Below are 14,659 nucleotides of genomic sequence, written 5' to 3'. Positions count from 1 at the left end.
TGAGTGAAAATAAAAACAATTCACTGAAGACTGTTGAAATGCAATCTGGAAAATGACCATAATCGAGGATCAGAAAAGTGGGAGTCACTAAAAAATTTGATAATTTATATTAAGAAAAATATATGTAATTGGCAGGCAGCAACCCCAGTTCTGCTGAGTGAAGCCAATGCAGAAACTTGCGTTGTCTCGCCTGACCAGCAGGGGGCTGATTGTAACGAAGTCGATTAGATAATGACTCTACTTCTCTCTTGATTTATTACCTCAGTAAACATTATAAACATGAGTTTATGCTCTTGATCTCTTGTTCATTTATTAAATTCAAAATTTACAAATTGTGAAAAAAACAACATGGCAACAGCGGTAATCCAAAATGGTGACGGCGAAATCTCCCAACTTGAGGCTTCATAACATCAGTCCACAAACCAATGGGTGTCGTCCCGATGACTACGTCCACTTCTTATATACAGTCTATGGTAATTTCCGCACAAAAAAAATGTGTCTCTTTGTTGTTTCTTGCAAACCAAAAGATGCAAATAACTTTGGAGTTGTGAGGTGTCTTTGCTGTCAGAAAAATGAGTTCCACTTAAACCCAAACAAACATCCATTGTACCTTTAAACTAATGAAAATCATCATGGCTGTGTCTCAAACACACCGTCCTTTAACCTAAGCCACCAAAACCACAGCCGGTCAATACAACAATGTAAACACACACTATCACCCAACCTCAACCACGACGTCAGCGTGGTCACGGTTAGACTGGCTGACCTCAGAATGCTTCCCTATTCTCTGTTCTCTCCCATATATATATATATATAATAACCTCCCTGTATGAGGCAGGTGGTGTCTGGCGTGATGCTTTGATTGACACGTGTGGTTCAGTCTGTGTCACCGAGAACCCAAACAGGCTTCTCCCAAGTCCTGAAATGCTGATGATGCCTTGACCCACATCTACGACATCTGACCACAATTCCGAATGCTATGTCATGAATTATGCCACGTGCACTTGTGAGTGATGATGGTGCATTTTGACGGGATCAATAGGCCTAGTGGTCTAAGCCTCTGCTAGGACTCCTGACAAACACGCCTTGACACGAAATTTAACATCCATCAATTATTAACTCGGCCTTATTAATGAGCTTGCTTGCTGCTGGGGAGGAACTGCCATTGTCTATATTGAAGATGCGGGCCCACACCCCTCACTTTAAAAAGCAACTAGCGGAATAAAAAGAGTCATCGTTTTGGGAGTCGGGAGTTCTCTCCCTCTGCTTTCACGCCAGACTCAATCCAAATTCCGGATGTTTTAATTGTGTTTTTTTTTTTTTTTTTATGCAGAGCAACTCTAAATCCAGGAGCGTTACAAGTTTGGACTTGTGGTCGTCACCTCTACGCCATCAGTGCGAGATTACAGCGAGGAGCAGCTCTTACAATGGGGCAGTATACTAATGATGGCTAGTTTCTTCCTTCATTGATGGATTGTGTGGGTGAATTTCCCGCGGGGAAGAAAAACCTACTGCTGTTAAAGTACGGCTGTTAAGCTAAGTGTTATGACATATTACCCCCTTATTGCCACCCATTTAGGGGCACAGACTGGTAAACCCAGGACTATATCTCCGCGTCTTGACACCCAAAAGGGCTGACTGTGACGGTGTTTAAAAACGAGGTAACGTTTGTGTTCGGATGTTGCCACGCTTCTCCCAATTCCCAGCGCCTCCTCCCATGGGAGGCGCCTCCATCCACCGCGAAGGAGAGGACGGATGCTGCGAGCCCGGAGGACCTGGCTAGCCGAGCCTCAGCCCACACTGGCGCTCGGGAGCACGGGTGTCTCTGCTGCTAGCATCCCGCTGGAGGAGCAGGTTTAGCTGCATTCCAGCAAAGAGACGGCGATTTAGACCGACAGGTGCAACAGCAGCAGCAGCAGCATCATCATCATCATCATCATCATCATCCCCATCCAGCCGTGCTCAGCCTCCCTCTCTACCCGCTCCTTCCACCTTGACAAATACAGCCACATTTAAAAAGCCCCCCCATGCCAACACACAACCTTCCGGTGAACGGACACGGAGGAACAAACCAGAATGTGGGATTTCGTGATTTAAAAAAAAATAATTGTTGGATCGTGCGAGCGAATAAGTGGCGAGCTAGCTAACGCTGGCTTCAGCGGCGCGGCGACCGGAGGGACCGCTGTTAGCCTCGTCGCTGGGTCGGCTGCCTCCCCTCCTGCTCTGGGGGGGAGACGAGGCATCGAATGGGAGACCGAGCGGGAGGGAAAGGATAACGCGTGTTCGTGGTTTGGACTCACCTCTCTGCCATTTTGCCCCGACGGTTCTTTAAAATCCCTTTAGAATAAATCCCACAGCGGCTCCCATGTTGCCGAAATTGCGGTCGCCGCAGTCAACGAGTCACTCCTCCCAGACCAGTGTCGAGCTGGCAATGGTGACGAACACCGCTTCCGGTAGTCACCTTCACACTAAAGGCTTCTCGCTCGATAGCGCTGATCTGGCACCTATTTTGGAAATATGGGTGTGAATAATAAAAAAAAAACGGCATACAATACTTAAACCATAAAAGTAAGCCTATACTGTTGAAATGTCAAGCGCTCATGGTCCGTAGGCTATGTACAGGATAGATACCAAATGTGACATTATGAACCACACACAAATAACAAATGAGTACCTTGGAAATCCTCAATAACATTTTATGGAAATATCTTTCATATTGTTATACATTTAATGGGAAGCATTTTATTCTTAAAAGAGCGTCTATTTACATAGTCTAATACAACATTTCTTGATGTTAGCATTGATGTCATGTGTACTATGAAATAATTTCAAAAAACGCTCAAATCTTAATATTGTTCCTCTCACAACAGCCCCGTGAATGCTTTGTTTACACTGTCGGGTCAGAGGGTAAAGGGTCAGTCGGCAGTGGTTAAAATGCATTAAAAACACGACAAAATGTTCACATATGCTATTTTCTACTGAAGTTATCATTCAATAACTTCCGTTATGAATCGTGCTCATTTTAGCTAGCTTAACGCAAAAGAGAACGCGCACTGCTCGTTTCAAGTGGCGATGCATTCATGTTCAAATTAAAAGTAACCTTTATGTGGGGTTGTTGTTATGTGTTGCTGATCAAAGACATCAGGTGGAGGGCTTCATTTGTCCGACTTTGTCAGGGTTTCATGGAGATGGCAGCCGGTCCCAGCATGCTCTGGGGCACGAGCTGGACATGTCTTCACAGCGCATCGAAGAGCTACCACAGAAACACAGACACTCCCATTTAAACCACACTTAAGAACTACTTGGAGAGGAGACATCCACCCATGTGACTGTGGGATGAAACCCATGAGAACAGAGAGAAAGCATTTGAACCCACAACAAACCAGGAGTCAAACATCTTGATGGATGGAATTAGATATTACCTGCGATTAAATATCAAACCTGTGACTGGTTTAAAGTCCCTCAATTAGTAATTATTAAAATTGCAAGGAAATCTGTCTTAAATAAACGAGGAAAATGTAATCGGAATATGCTGGGTCGTGAAAGTGCAATACCCCGCTGCCAGTTCTAATGACCAAAACAAATACCGTGCATACCCTTACCATCACTGCCTGCCAGCGTTAAGCCAAGCCTAATGTATTCAGGGTCAGATCTCTTCACCACACACACTGGAGTTTTTGTGTTGGGCAGAGTTGTCTTCCCCATTACTTTTTTCATTTAAAAAAAAAAAAACGGATCCATTTTGTATCTGCATCAAAAGGAATGGCAAAACTTGTTTGTCTATGTGGATCCTTGAGCATATTTAGATGTTAAAAAAACTAGCTTTGTCAATTATAAATAACATATATATATATATATATATATATATATATATATATATATATTTTTTTGCCAAACCTTTGGCGACCCTCTATGGTGCTCTTAGGGGCCACCAATGGGCCCCCGGACCAATGGTTGAAATGAAAATAGCTGTACTGTAGCAAATCAGATATAAAGTTAAATAAACAAAGTTAAACCTTTTTCACCACCACAGTCATTTAAACCGAATCAGTTAGACAAACTGCTGATTGTCATCATCAAATAATTGTCACATTCTTTTCTTTTCCAAATTATGAATAATATTGCCAAATCGTTCGTCGTTCTGTTTGTCTCTCACCATGCCCTAGAATCATGACTCACAGCTTTGTCCTAACCTGCATTCTAAGCCCTAGTTTACATTTCTTAATAAATCGTTATTAATAGAGGAACTGGTCCTGGTTTTTAGAGGTGCGGAAAGACAAAAAAACAAAAAACAACAACAACAACGATCTTGTCTCCTTTGACCCCCCAAATGACTGTGTGTAATCTTTTTATTTTTATTGTTTGATAAGTTAGTTAGTAAGTTAGTTAGTTAGCCACTCATTTAGCAAGAAACAACTTATTCCTGTTCGAGCTAATGCTAATGTCAATGCTTTTTTTTTTTATCAGCATAAAAACACTCAAACAACACACACAACCATCTCTCCATGTTTAACATAGAGGGAACAGGTTTCTGAGAAGTTCTTGTGTGTGTGTGTGTGTGTGTGTGTGTGTGTGTGTGTGTGTGTGTGTGTGTGTGTGTGTTGTGTGTACGTGTGTGTGTGCGTTTGTGTATATGTGTGCGTGTGTGTGCGTGTGCGTGCGTTTGTGTCTGCGTGTGTGTGTGTGTGTGTGTGTGTGTGTGTGTGTGTGTGCGTTTGTGTATGTGTGTGCGTGCGTGTGTGTGTGTGTGTGTGTGTGCGTTTGTGTCTGCGTGTATGTGTGTGTGTGTGTGTGTGTTTGTGTGTGTGTGTGTGTGTGTGTGTGTGTGTGTGTGTGTGTGTGTGTGTGTGTGCGTTTGTGTCTGTGTGTATGTGTGTGCGTGTGTGTTTGTCTGTGCTGATTGCGGCCCCAAGTGGACATTGAGCAGAACTTCTGCTGCCTGTTCCAGCTCAGCATTTGACATGGGATTCAAGTCATGTTATTTTATTTGAGCCTAATTTAAAAAAACAAATATTTTACTATGTATTTAAACTGGTATTTTGTTTACTTAGCTATTAACAATTTCTCGTACTTGTATTGTGCAGTGCTTCGGAGTTTGGCAGCTAATTACTTTCTCCACAGAGATCTGTTATTATAGAGCTCTGTAACCATGTGTGTGTCACCAACTTCTTTTTAGTCCCTTAACTTCATCATCATCGACCATCGCAACTGTCTGCTATTACATCCGTCACTTGACTTTGAAGGTTTGATCTCTGGACTGGTAATATGAATCTGGATGTTAAATAAAGATGTAGAAAAACAAGAACCGCAGCAATAGAAGCTTTCAATCTGCAGGTAAACTCTACTTTCCATAGCCCTGTCATAACAATCTATAATACGTGTAATGTTAAGTGATATTAACCACAAATGTCAACATATATATACTGTATATATATATATATATATATATATATATAAACAAACTGTATATATATATATACTGAATATATATAAACTATATATATATACAAACTGTATATATATATACAAAGAGATGTGCAGTGAATATGAAACGACAACAAAAAGAGGCTAAACATCTTAGAAGTCTGTGTGTCTTGCTTATGTGTTTGAGTGGTGGGGCCCTTCGCATGTCTTTGCCCAGGGGCCCATTGTCTCATAGTCCTCCCATATGCACAATGATACAGTGTACTGTGTGGAATACAGAGTAACTCGTGGCATAAGTCATACAGTATGTCTAAATATGATCTTATACAAGGCCAAACTTACCTTTGACATTAACCTTAAAATGAACTTTGTAATTTAACAGACGAAATATAATGTGCTGATGATAAGTTATTCATGAGAGTTTCCTTGCAGGGAATAGTGATGTGTTCAATTATCATGAAGCCACTCTAGCCTGTGTCACAAAGACTTTGGGTCCTCTCTGTGGCCCCTGGTGGTACTACTACTTGGGAAAACTTCTGCAGCTTCAATAATATTTTACCACAAACCCTGTGTATTTGATCATATTTACAATCTTACATTGTAAATATGATCAAATACACAGTTTGCACTAAAACTGCTGTTTTGGGAGCTAATCTTTAGGATGGAGACAGATTTCTTTCTTTTGTTTTGGGGGGGGGGGGTTGTTTGATGTTGTGACTACATGATTCAGATATTATTGCAGATATATGATTTTGACCTATAGCATCAGCCTGTTGCCTATTATTAACCACACAATCTAAATCTTAGGTTATGTTTGATGGGTATAACATAAGCTAATAGTTGCTTTCAGAACTTTGATTAAAGAATTCAACAGAAGTCAAAATTACATGCTAACTTCGCCAGCTACGGTAGAGTCAACTCAGTATATTTATAAGACACATTTAATAAAAATGTGTCTTATAAGTTGACCCAAAGGGCTTTCCAGTAGAGGGTAATGGGGTAAGGATGTTCCTCAATACAGTTAAACTCAATTAAAGCCATGAAAGGGTGCATAAAAGGCAACAATACATAATGCAATACAATAAAACAATTAAAGGAAAAGTAAATTAAGAAGAAATAAGAAGTTGGGAGAAATTGAATAAAACAAACCGCAGATTAAAAACCAGTAACAAGACGTTAAAGAAATAAGTCAAGAGGTGACTTGACAAAAGCCAGGAAAAGATAAGATAAGATAAGATAATCCTTTATTAGTCCAGCAGCGGGGAAATTTGCAGGCTTAAAAAAAAGGTTGGTCTTTAAATTGTCAATGGTGGAACAGGACTTAAGTGGGACGAGAATGTTACTTAATTGTAAACAATCAAAAGGTTATTGAGCAAATTAAACAAAGTTATTTCATTTGATTTGTCACGACAGCAACACCTTCATGTAGATTACTTGTCCTTACTATGGGTTCTGAAAAGTTTCTGTATTTTGTCTTGTTTTTCTGTAGATGTAATGTCAAAGATATTTTCTTAATTTTTTTTGTATTTTGCCTATTTGCTTGTGTTTTCTTCATTTGCAGTGCGTTGAGCTCACAGCCCAGATATATTTTCTTCGTTTCAGGGCATTTTGGAGTCCTTTATTAGTTTTACCGATGTTTAAAGTTACAATGTATTTTCTGCACCGATACTATCCATTCTTCATACGCAACTACATTGTGTAAAAGTGCCGTGACCCGGATTCGAACCGGGGTTGCTGCGGCCACAACGCAGAGTACTAACCACTATACGATCACGGCGAGTTATCCCTCGGGATGAAACGTGACGCATCAATTTGTTCAACAAAATAGTAAACAGCCATTGAGCTAATGCAAAATCATTAAAAAGTCAAAATGAATAATAAGGCCAATCATTAATGATGCACCTGAAAACAAGAATACAATCGGCAATGCATTTAAAAATGTTTTAATTAATTAAAAATAATTTTGTTTGGTGCATTTGGGCACCGGTAGGCTAACTCGATTATCAAACCACCTACCATTCAGAGGATGGCTTTTTAACTGTCCTCCAAAACCTTAACTAATTAACTATGAGTCAAACTAATAATACCAGCCTTTAAAATGAAATAAAAATAATATTTATATTTACATTAGAATAATAATAACATGTTCTTATAACTGCAGGCAATGCCAAACACTGTTAGTACCTGTGCCTCATTATAAAACCGATACTGTCTTTGTTATAAAGTATTTAGGCTACCAGCATACAGTCTAGCGATGTACTTTTACCTCTGTAGCCTATTTGCTGTACGGACGTTGCTATTTCCAGGTAGGAAATAATAACACTTTTTTTTGTTTTTTCCTGAACGCAGCGGTCGAGCCAAGTCGTCTCTGGTCTCCGCCCCTTCTCCGATCTCCGTCCGACGCAAGCCGAGCCTCTCCGAAAAGTAACTCGTGGTCTCATTTCATTGGCGAGACGCTCGTCCAATGAGCCGCGGCCATCTGTGCAGGGCTTGTCACCGTTGAAATTCTCAGGTTACGTCTCCTCGAGGCTTTATTAGCCGATTTCACCCTCAAACCTGCTCTCTCTTCAACCTCCTGAGTGCCTGTGAGAAGCTGCCAACATGAAGCTGTCAGCGGCCATTCTCGCAGTTTTTGCATCGATAGCTGTCACCATTGATGCTACCGTGTACTTCAAGGAACAGTTTCTGGACGGAGGTGCGTTAAATTCACAATTACACGTCTACTTTCCCTATGTATGCATGGCTGTGTTGTAAAAGTGGCTGCCTCAACTGCCCTTAAACAGTATCGGTCGGTAGTGTATCTTAAATATCTGGCCTTTTTTATTTTTTAAAGAAAACGTTTCTTGGAAAATGATCTCACTGCATTAATTTAACCCGTTACAAAAAGCTAGGCCAAGTTATGTCTAATAGTCAACTGAGAGGTTATGCTAGCTAAAATACAACTATCGTTATCTAAAATAACATTACCACAAAACAGCACCGTAAATGTTGTAATATGTTTTTCAAATGGATTTGGAATACCAAAGGATTGCATTAGCTGTCACCCTCGTATGTGAGTCCAAGTATTCTTTCACTTTTGATATCGCTCTCAACTGTATTGAGGGCATTTATAAGAAATTCAATTCCGTTGTAGTGCGGTTTTTTGGGGGCTTTTCTGTTCAAATTAACGAAACTTTACTTAGTAATTGTCTTGAATGTGTCGAAACAGTTCGAATAAAAGCAGAACTTAGATGGAAAAAGTACAAAAAAAAAAAATCCACAAGCCATTAGCCCTGGTGTTTACCCCCAACATTTTTTGAATAATATAAACTGTGAAAATGTAGATTTCAAATTGTATTTGTTGTAAATTTGTGCTTTTATTGTGAAACTCAGTAGAGCCAGTATGTGTCTGGGACAAGCAGTATAACAGATGTATATTGTAGTATTGCAGCGTCTAACAGGAAGAGGCAGTCAGTCAGTAACCCGTTGAGTGGGATTGCTGTGTTTTCAGATGGATGGAAGAGCCGGTGGGCCGAGTCCAAGCACAAGTCTGACTACGGCCAGTGGAAACTGTCTGCTGGGAAGTTCTATGGGGATGCCGAGGCTGATAAAGGTAATTATTTCTTTTAATCTGTCACACAGACAACAGATCCATATCTCACGTAATAGCCGATGGGGTGTTATTATGCAAATGTAGGCAAAAGAGGTTTGTGTCTATGACCTGCCCTAAGTACAGCCACTACAGAGAGAAGGAATTCTAAAGTATGTGCCTAGATTAGATCCAGAACTGGAATAACCTATAAGGGTGGCCCCTGGTCACCGGGCCACCTAGTAACACCCCCGGCTCTTTATGCATTGGACCATGTTTCCTGGCCCTAGGTAATCTAATTAAACACACAAATTTGGCAAAGTAATCCTGGAACTTTTTGGCCTCCTGATACATTCTTGGCTATGCCCTTAAGCACTACAGTAAGTCACAGAGTATCTGGCATACAACATTTATTGTTTCATTTTAATCAGAATAAATGTGAAAATCTTTGACCGCTTGTCGCTAACGGCTGTTTGCTGCTATTTTTCCAGGTCTCCAGACCAGCCAGGACGCCCGCTTTTATGCCATGTCGGGCCGCTTCGAGCCCTTCAGCAACGAGGGGAAGACAGTGGTCATCCAGTTCACCATCAAGCATGAGCAGAAGATTGACTGTGGAGGTGGCTACGTCAAGATCTTCCCCGCTGACCTCGACCAGAGCAACATGCACGGAGACTCTCAGTATTACATCATGTTTGGTGAGTCACGCCGGTCTTGTAGAGGCACCAAGGCCCCCACCACAGAACACAAGTGTTTGAAAAAAGAGAGCTCTTAGAAAGATGCTTGATGCATTTTCCCTTGATGAGTTATTTTCACATTCAGCTCTTTTGAAATGACTGAGCTAATGTTGAATAAAGGAATTAAATAACAATCTTATTGTCTACAGGGCCTGACATCTGTGGATACAGCACCAAGAAGGTCCACGTGATCTTCAACTACAAGGGCCAGAACCACCTCATCAAGAAAGACATCAAGTGCAAGGTAGCTACCGCCTAAAAGCCTGTTTTTAAAGTTTTAGATTCTTGCAAACATGAATTTAGAGATTCTTGCTCTCTCCTAAATTCCCTCTACCCGCTTTCTCCAGGATGACGAGCTGACCCACCTGTACACTCTTATCCTGAATCCGGACCAGACGTACGAGGTGAGGATCGACAATGAGAAGGTGGAGTCCGGCTCACTGGAGGAAGACTGGGACATGCTGCCCGCGAAGAAGATCAAGGACCCAGAAGCCAAGAAACCCAGCGACTGGGACGACAGGGCCAAGATCGACGACCCCAACGACACCCAGCCTGAGGTAGGAGATCCCCGTTCCTTGAAAGGGGGGGGCTTAAAGGTTATCCAGATATCTCCGTAAACCAGATTCTTAGAACAGGCCCCTTGGTTATCAGACCCAACTAACATGAATCTCCTCAGGGTAGTGGGATAAAGTAACACTTCGAAAAAATGCAATTTTGCTGGGTTGCTATGTGCCAGAATGGATAGGCTTTTTCAGGCTCGGTCCATGGTCCCTGTGCTTCATTCCTTGCTGCTAGGAGACTACTTTGCGGAGGAAAGAAGGCGGTAGCTCAGTAGACTAGCTAGCTAACTAGCCAGCTCTGGAGATTGACAAGCTAGCTAGCTGTCGCAATGAATTAGTGACTGTGCATATTGTATAGTGAGAGAATTTAAGTAGCAATTATTCTAGAAGTGCCAATTTTCTTTGGTTCTTTGAACACAATTCAATTTATTTTGTACAGCCCAAAATCACAAATTTGCCTCAGAAGGCTTTACAATCTGTATACATACAGAAAACACAGTTGTTAATCTCAGATAAAAGTGTGCCCTTATTTTGAGAAAAAAAGGCAACTTGAGTAGAAGGGCAAAACCATGATCAGCACTCAAATGATTGGCTGAGGGATGAAACATTTAAAGCCAGATTTGAAGAGCTGAGAAATCTAGGCTTGTGTCAAATAATCAACAATCAAATCACGCTAATTTAGCTTTTCATTGACAGGGCCCAGGTCACATCCCTGCTTCATGATGTGCATATTGTTATAGCATTGTGTTTTTAAACTTTAGGACTTCAGTGGTAACTGTATTTCTGCTGTCTTCTAGGAATGGGACAAGCCAGAGACCATCCCTGACCCCGATGCCAAGAAGCCTAGCGACTGGGACGAGGACATGGACGGAGAGTGGGAACCTCCCATGATCACAAACCCAGAGTACAAGGTGCGGCTTTTTATTGCAGAGGCCGGAGCTTTTATAGACAAAATGATTGATCATCATTTAAAATTATTTTACCTGTTTTTTTTGTTTTTAGACTTTGGTTAAGTGAAGACATTGCTTCTATCATGGAATTGTTCTAATAACCTGTACCATCACTCGTCCTAACTTCTCTTGTGTCGCCTTTACAGGGCGAGTGGAAACCCAAGCAGATTGACAACCCTGACTACAAAGGAGCCTGGGTCCACCCTGAGATCGACAACCCAGAGTACACTCAGGACGCCACGATGTACAAGTTCGATAACATTGGCATACTGGGCCTGGATCTGTGGCAGGTAATGATTAATATTCATTCAATGAGAGCTGTATTAGTAGAGTTACCGAACGTTTCTACACATAAAGACATGTTTCATATTCTGGACTCGTTGAGGAATTGACGCTCATATGATGGGCTTCTTTGTTCAGGTTAAATCTGGCACCATCTTTGACAACTTCCTGATCGCTGACGATGTCAAAGAGGCAGAGGATTTCGGGAAGGAAACCTGGGGAGCTACTACGGTAGGACTGTATAACAATGCTGTATGTAGAGCCTACAATACATCAATGCTGTGTATTCTCGACCAAACGAAACAACCTTTTCATTAACAATTCATCTCTTGATTTTTGTTGAAATAAATAGCTTATGTGCTTTAGTTTTTAAAAGGTCAAAAATAATGACAAATGCTTATAAAACCAATGACTCATTGTAAGTACCTGGAGCTATTCCAATGAAAAGGGGAAAAAAGCAGTCCAAAGTTCTCGCACTGGGCTGTGTTCCAATACTCATACCAGCATATTGTTTAGTATGCCAGAGAAAGATTTAGTATTTCCCCAATACATAGTATGTTAAATGTAGTACGCCAAAAATACCAGGATGTCCCAACTGAATCCATCGGGCTTTTCTGGCTACTCTGACCCAACAGGCAAGAGGGTCACTGTTCAAGGTATGAGGAAGTAGTATGTTGAAATTGACCTATTGTCAATACCCTTTTGTGGGAAGCTGTTGTGTGTACTGTAAGCATAAAGGAAATTTGTGGGTTTGTTTCCCAGTAGCACTACTTCCTGCTTGGTTGGTTCTGCCCTACCAACTTGTACCTGTTGATCAGGGTTGCCTGGTAAAGCACATCAGGAAGCAGTGACAAGGAGAGCCATATGTATGGGATTGACATTCCAGATTTTGTCAAAAGGCGATTTAAAAAATATAAATTAAAAAAAAGAATAAAGGCTTTTTACAGATTGTGTAGTAATTTTCATCCTACGACTGATTTGCGGATATGGCAAAATATCTTGGAAATTGCTCTGATTTCAGAGACGTGATGGCCTCCTAGCGTAACAAGTTAAACTAGTCGTAGCTCACAGGCAAGCCCCTAAGCGGGTGAAGCTAGTCCTAGCTCACAGAACTGGCTGCTAGTGAAGGTCACAGAATAGCTCCTAGCGGGTTCAGCATTATCATGGCAACTTGTCTGCTTTACCCACCAGGGACCAGAGAAGAAGATGAAGGATGAGCAGGAGGACATTGAGAGGAAACTGAGGGAGGAGGAGGAGAAGAGCAAGAAGAAGGACACTGAAGGAGGCGATGAGGAGGAGGAGGAGGAGGAGGAGGAGGAGACGAAGACGAGGAGGAGGAGGATGAGGAAGCGGAAGCGGAGGAAGATGGCGAGCACGACGAGGACAAGGACGAGGACGCCGATACCGACGAGGAGAACAGCGACGCCAAAGAGAAGGACGAGTTGTAGAGGAGAGGAGCTGTTTGACGGACTGCTGTGTGCTTCTAAACCAACGACAGGAAACCGGCGAAAGCCCTACGGACTCTGGCCTTTCATACAGCAGCCTTTTATTCAGGTGTAGGGGCGGGGGAGGGGTGGAAGGTGGGGTCAGGTCAGATTTCTTTTTTTATTGATTCCCTTGTTTTTTTTTTAGCTTTCAAATTAGAGAAGAGAGAAGGGTTTACGTGTTGTTTATTTCATTCTGTTTGTGTGTGTCTGCTTTGTCGAGAATGTTCTAATTTAATGCGACTCACTGAACGGTCTCACGGTGTGTGTGCATTCTGCAGTTCCTCACAGAGCCAGTTCATTCTTATTTTCTCTGTTGGAATATCCAGTTAATTGAGGGTCTGTGATGTCTGATTTCATGCACTTTTATTCCTCCTGTGTGATGTAGTACCTCTTTTCTTTTTTTTTTTTTTTTTTTTTTTTTTTTTTTAAATGACCCCCTTTATAATTTATTCAATCATAACATTGATTCCCTGAACACATGTCAGTTTCTAAAGCTCTGATTCAGGGCATACGTCCTTCCTGCAACTCTGTTTGTTTGTGTGTGTGTGTGTGTGTGTGTGTGTGTGTGTGTGTGTGTGTGTGTGTGTGTGTGTAAGTGTGCGAGAGAGAGAGAGAGTGAGACTGCATTAAAAAAAAACTGTGATTCTTACAATCGCCATTTTTTTCTCATTGTTCTGAATGAGTGACTGTCCTGTGGGTGCACACTGCTCAATTTCATTGAATAAATTGAAGCCTCTCTACAAGCTGACGTCTGTTTTCAATGGTAGTGTTTTTTGCAAAGTAAATATTTCACAGGTGATAGAATGGTGACCAAAAGAAAATAAACAGTAGCCACCCTTGTTTTTACACTTTCAGTTTCTGTACCACATGATACCTTTCAGTACACCGAAACAACCTAAACAATATATTTTAATACCTTATTTCGGGTTAATTTAATGTAAACCACTTGTTTACCCTTATATACATTTATTTGTCACCTTGGGACTTCCAGCAACATCCCACACCCTTCCTCAGAGATCAATTTGGTTGTCATCACATGACCCAAGTTTGGAATGTCGGTCACATGATAACAGGTGATTTTTGTATGGGGGAAGGTGGTAACCTGTCTCTATGAAGGATGGTTTCTCCCTGTTGGATGTGACCGTCCACTGACTTAAACCTTGTTCTTCATTTAAAGTTGCAATATACGAGATCCAGAGCGTTGTATAATAAAATGAAACCTCTATTACCTATGTAAAGCTACAGCGTAGTAATGTCTACCTGAGCAGAGGATAAAGTCCCCTTAGGTAAACTCTGTTAGCTCTGTCAGCACTGTCAGTTTGCCAAACTGTGTAAGCATATCTGTTGGGGGGAAAAAAACAACTTTTCCCATAAAAGTCAGAAGTTTCCAAGAACAAGTACGCAACCCTCCAAATCTGTCCAAGTAATAGATATAAATGTTCTTTCACTTTTTGCTACTTTATGCTGCACGAGATAAAGTAAAGCATCAAGTCTGTGGAGTGCGACAAAAGTTTAATATGAAGCCAAAAAACAAGTCACACTGGTTGTTGAAGTTGATGACACAAAGACCGATATGAGAAAATGGTTCTCTTTGTATGAATTAATTAATTCATGACGCAGACACACAGAAAAGAAGCATTTCTGTACTTCCCAG

General features: G+C 41.3%; 1 protein-coding gene and 1 non-coding gene across 2 annotated transcripts; one reads left to right on the top strand and one right to left on the bottom strand.

Annotated features, from left to right (window-relative positions):
* Window positions 1-7,129: 7,129 nt before the first annotated feature.
* trnah-gug (transfer RNA histidin (anticodon GUG)) lies at window positions 7,130-7,201 on the bottom strand. Its single transcript has one exon. It is a non-coding gene; the product is annotated as a tRNA-His (tRNA).
* Window positions 7,202-7,917: 716 nt separating this feature from the next.
* Window positions 7,918-13,049, top strand: LOC129089039 (calreticulin-like). Its single transcript, XM_054596361.1, is given in 10 exon segments — window positions 7,918-8,119; window positions 8,915-9,016; window positions 9,484-9,687; window positions 9,876-9,970; window positions 10,074-10,283; window positions 11,084-11,197; window positions 11,383-11,526; window positions 11,657-11,749; window positions 12,710-12,838; window positions 12,841-13,049. Coding segments are annotated over 10 exon segments (1,311 nt in total). The 5' UTR covers window positions 7,918-8,025; the 3' UTR covers window positions 12,967-13,049.
* Window positions 13,050-14,659: the final 1,610 nt, after the last annotated feature.

This window comes from Anoplopoma fimbria, chromosome 3 (genome assembly GCF_027596085.1).
Source record: "Anoplopoma fimbria isolate UVic2021 breed Golden Eagle Sablefish chromosome 3, Afim_UVic_2022, whole genome shotgun sequence".
NCBI classification, from domain to species: Eukaryota; Metazoa; Chordata; class Actinopteri; order Perciformes; family Anoplopomatidae; genus Anoplopoma; species Anoplopoma fimbria.
This window is presented reverse-complemented; position numbering and strand designations above follow the sequence as displayed.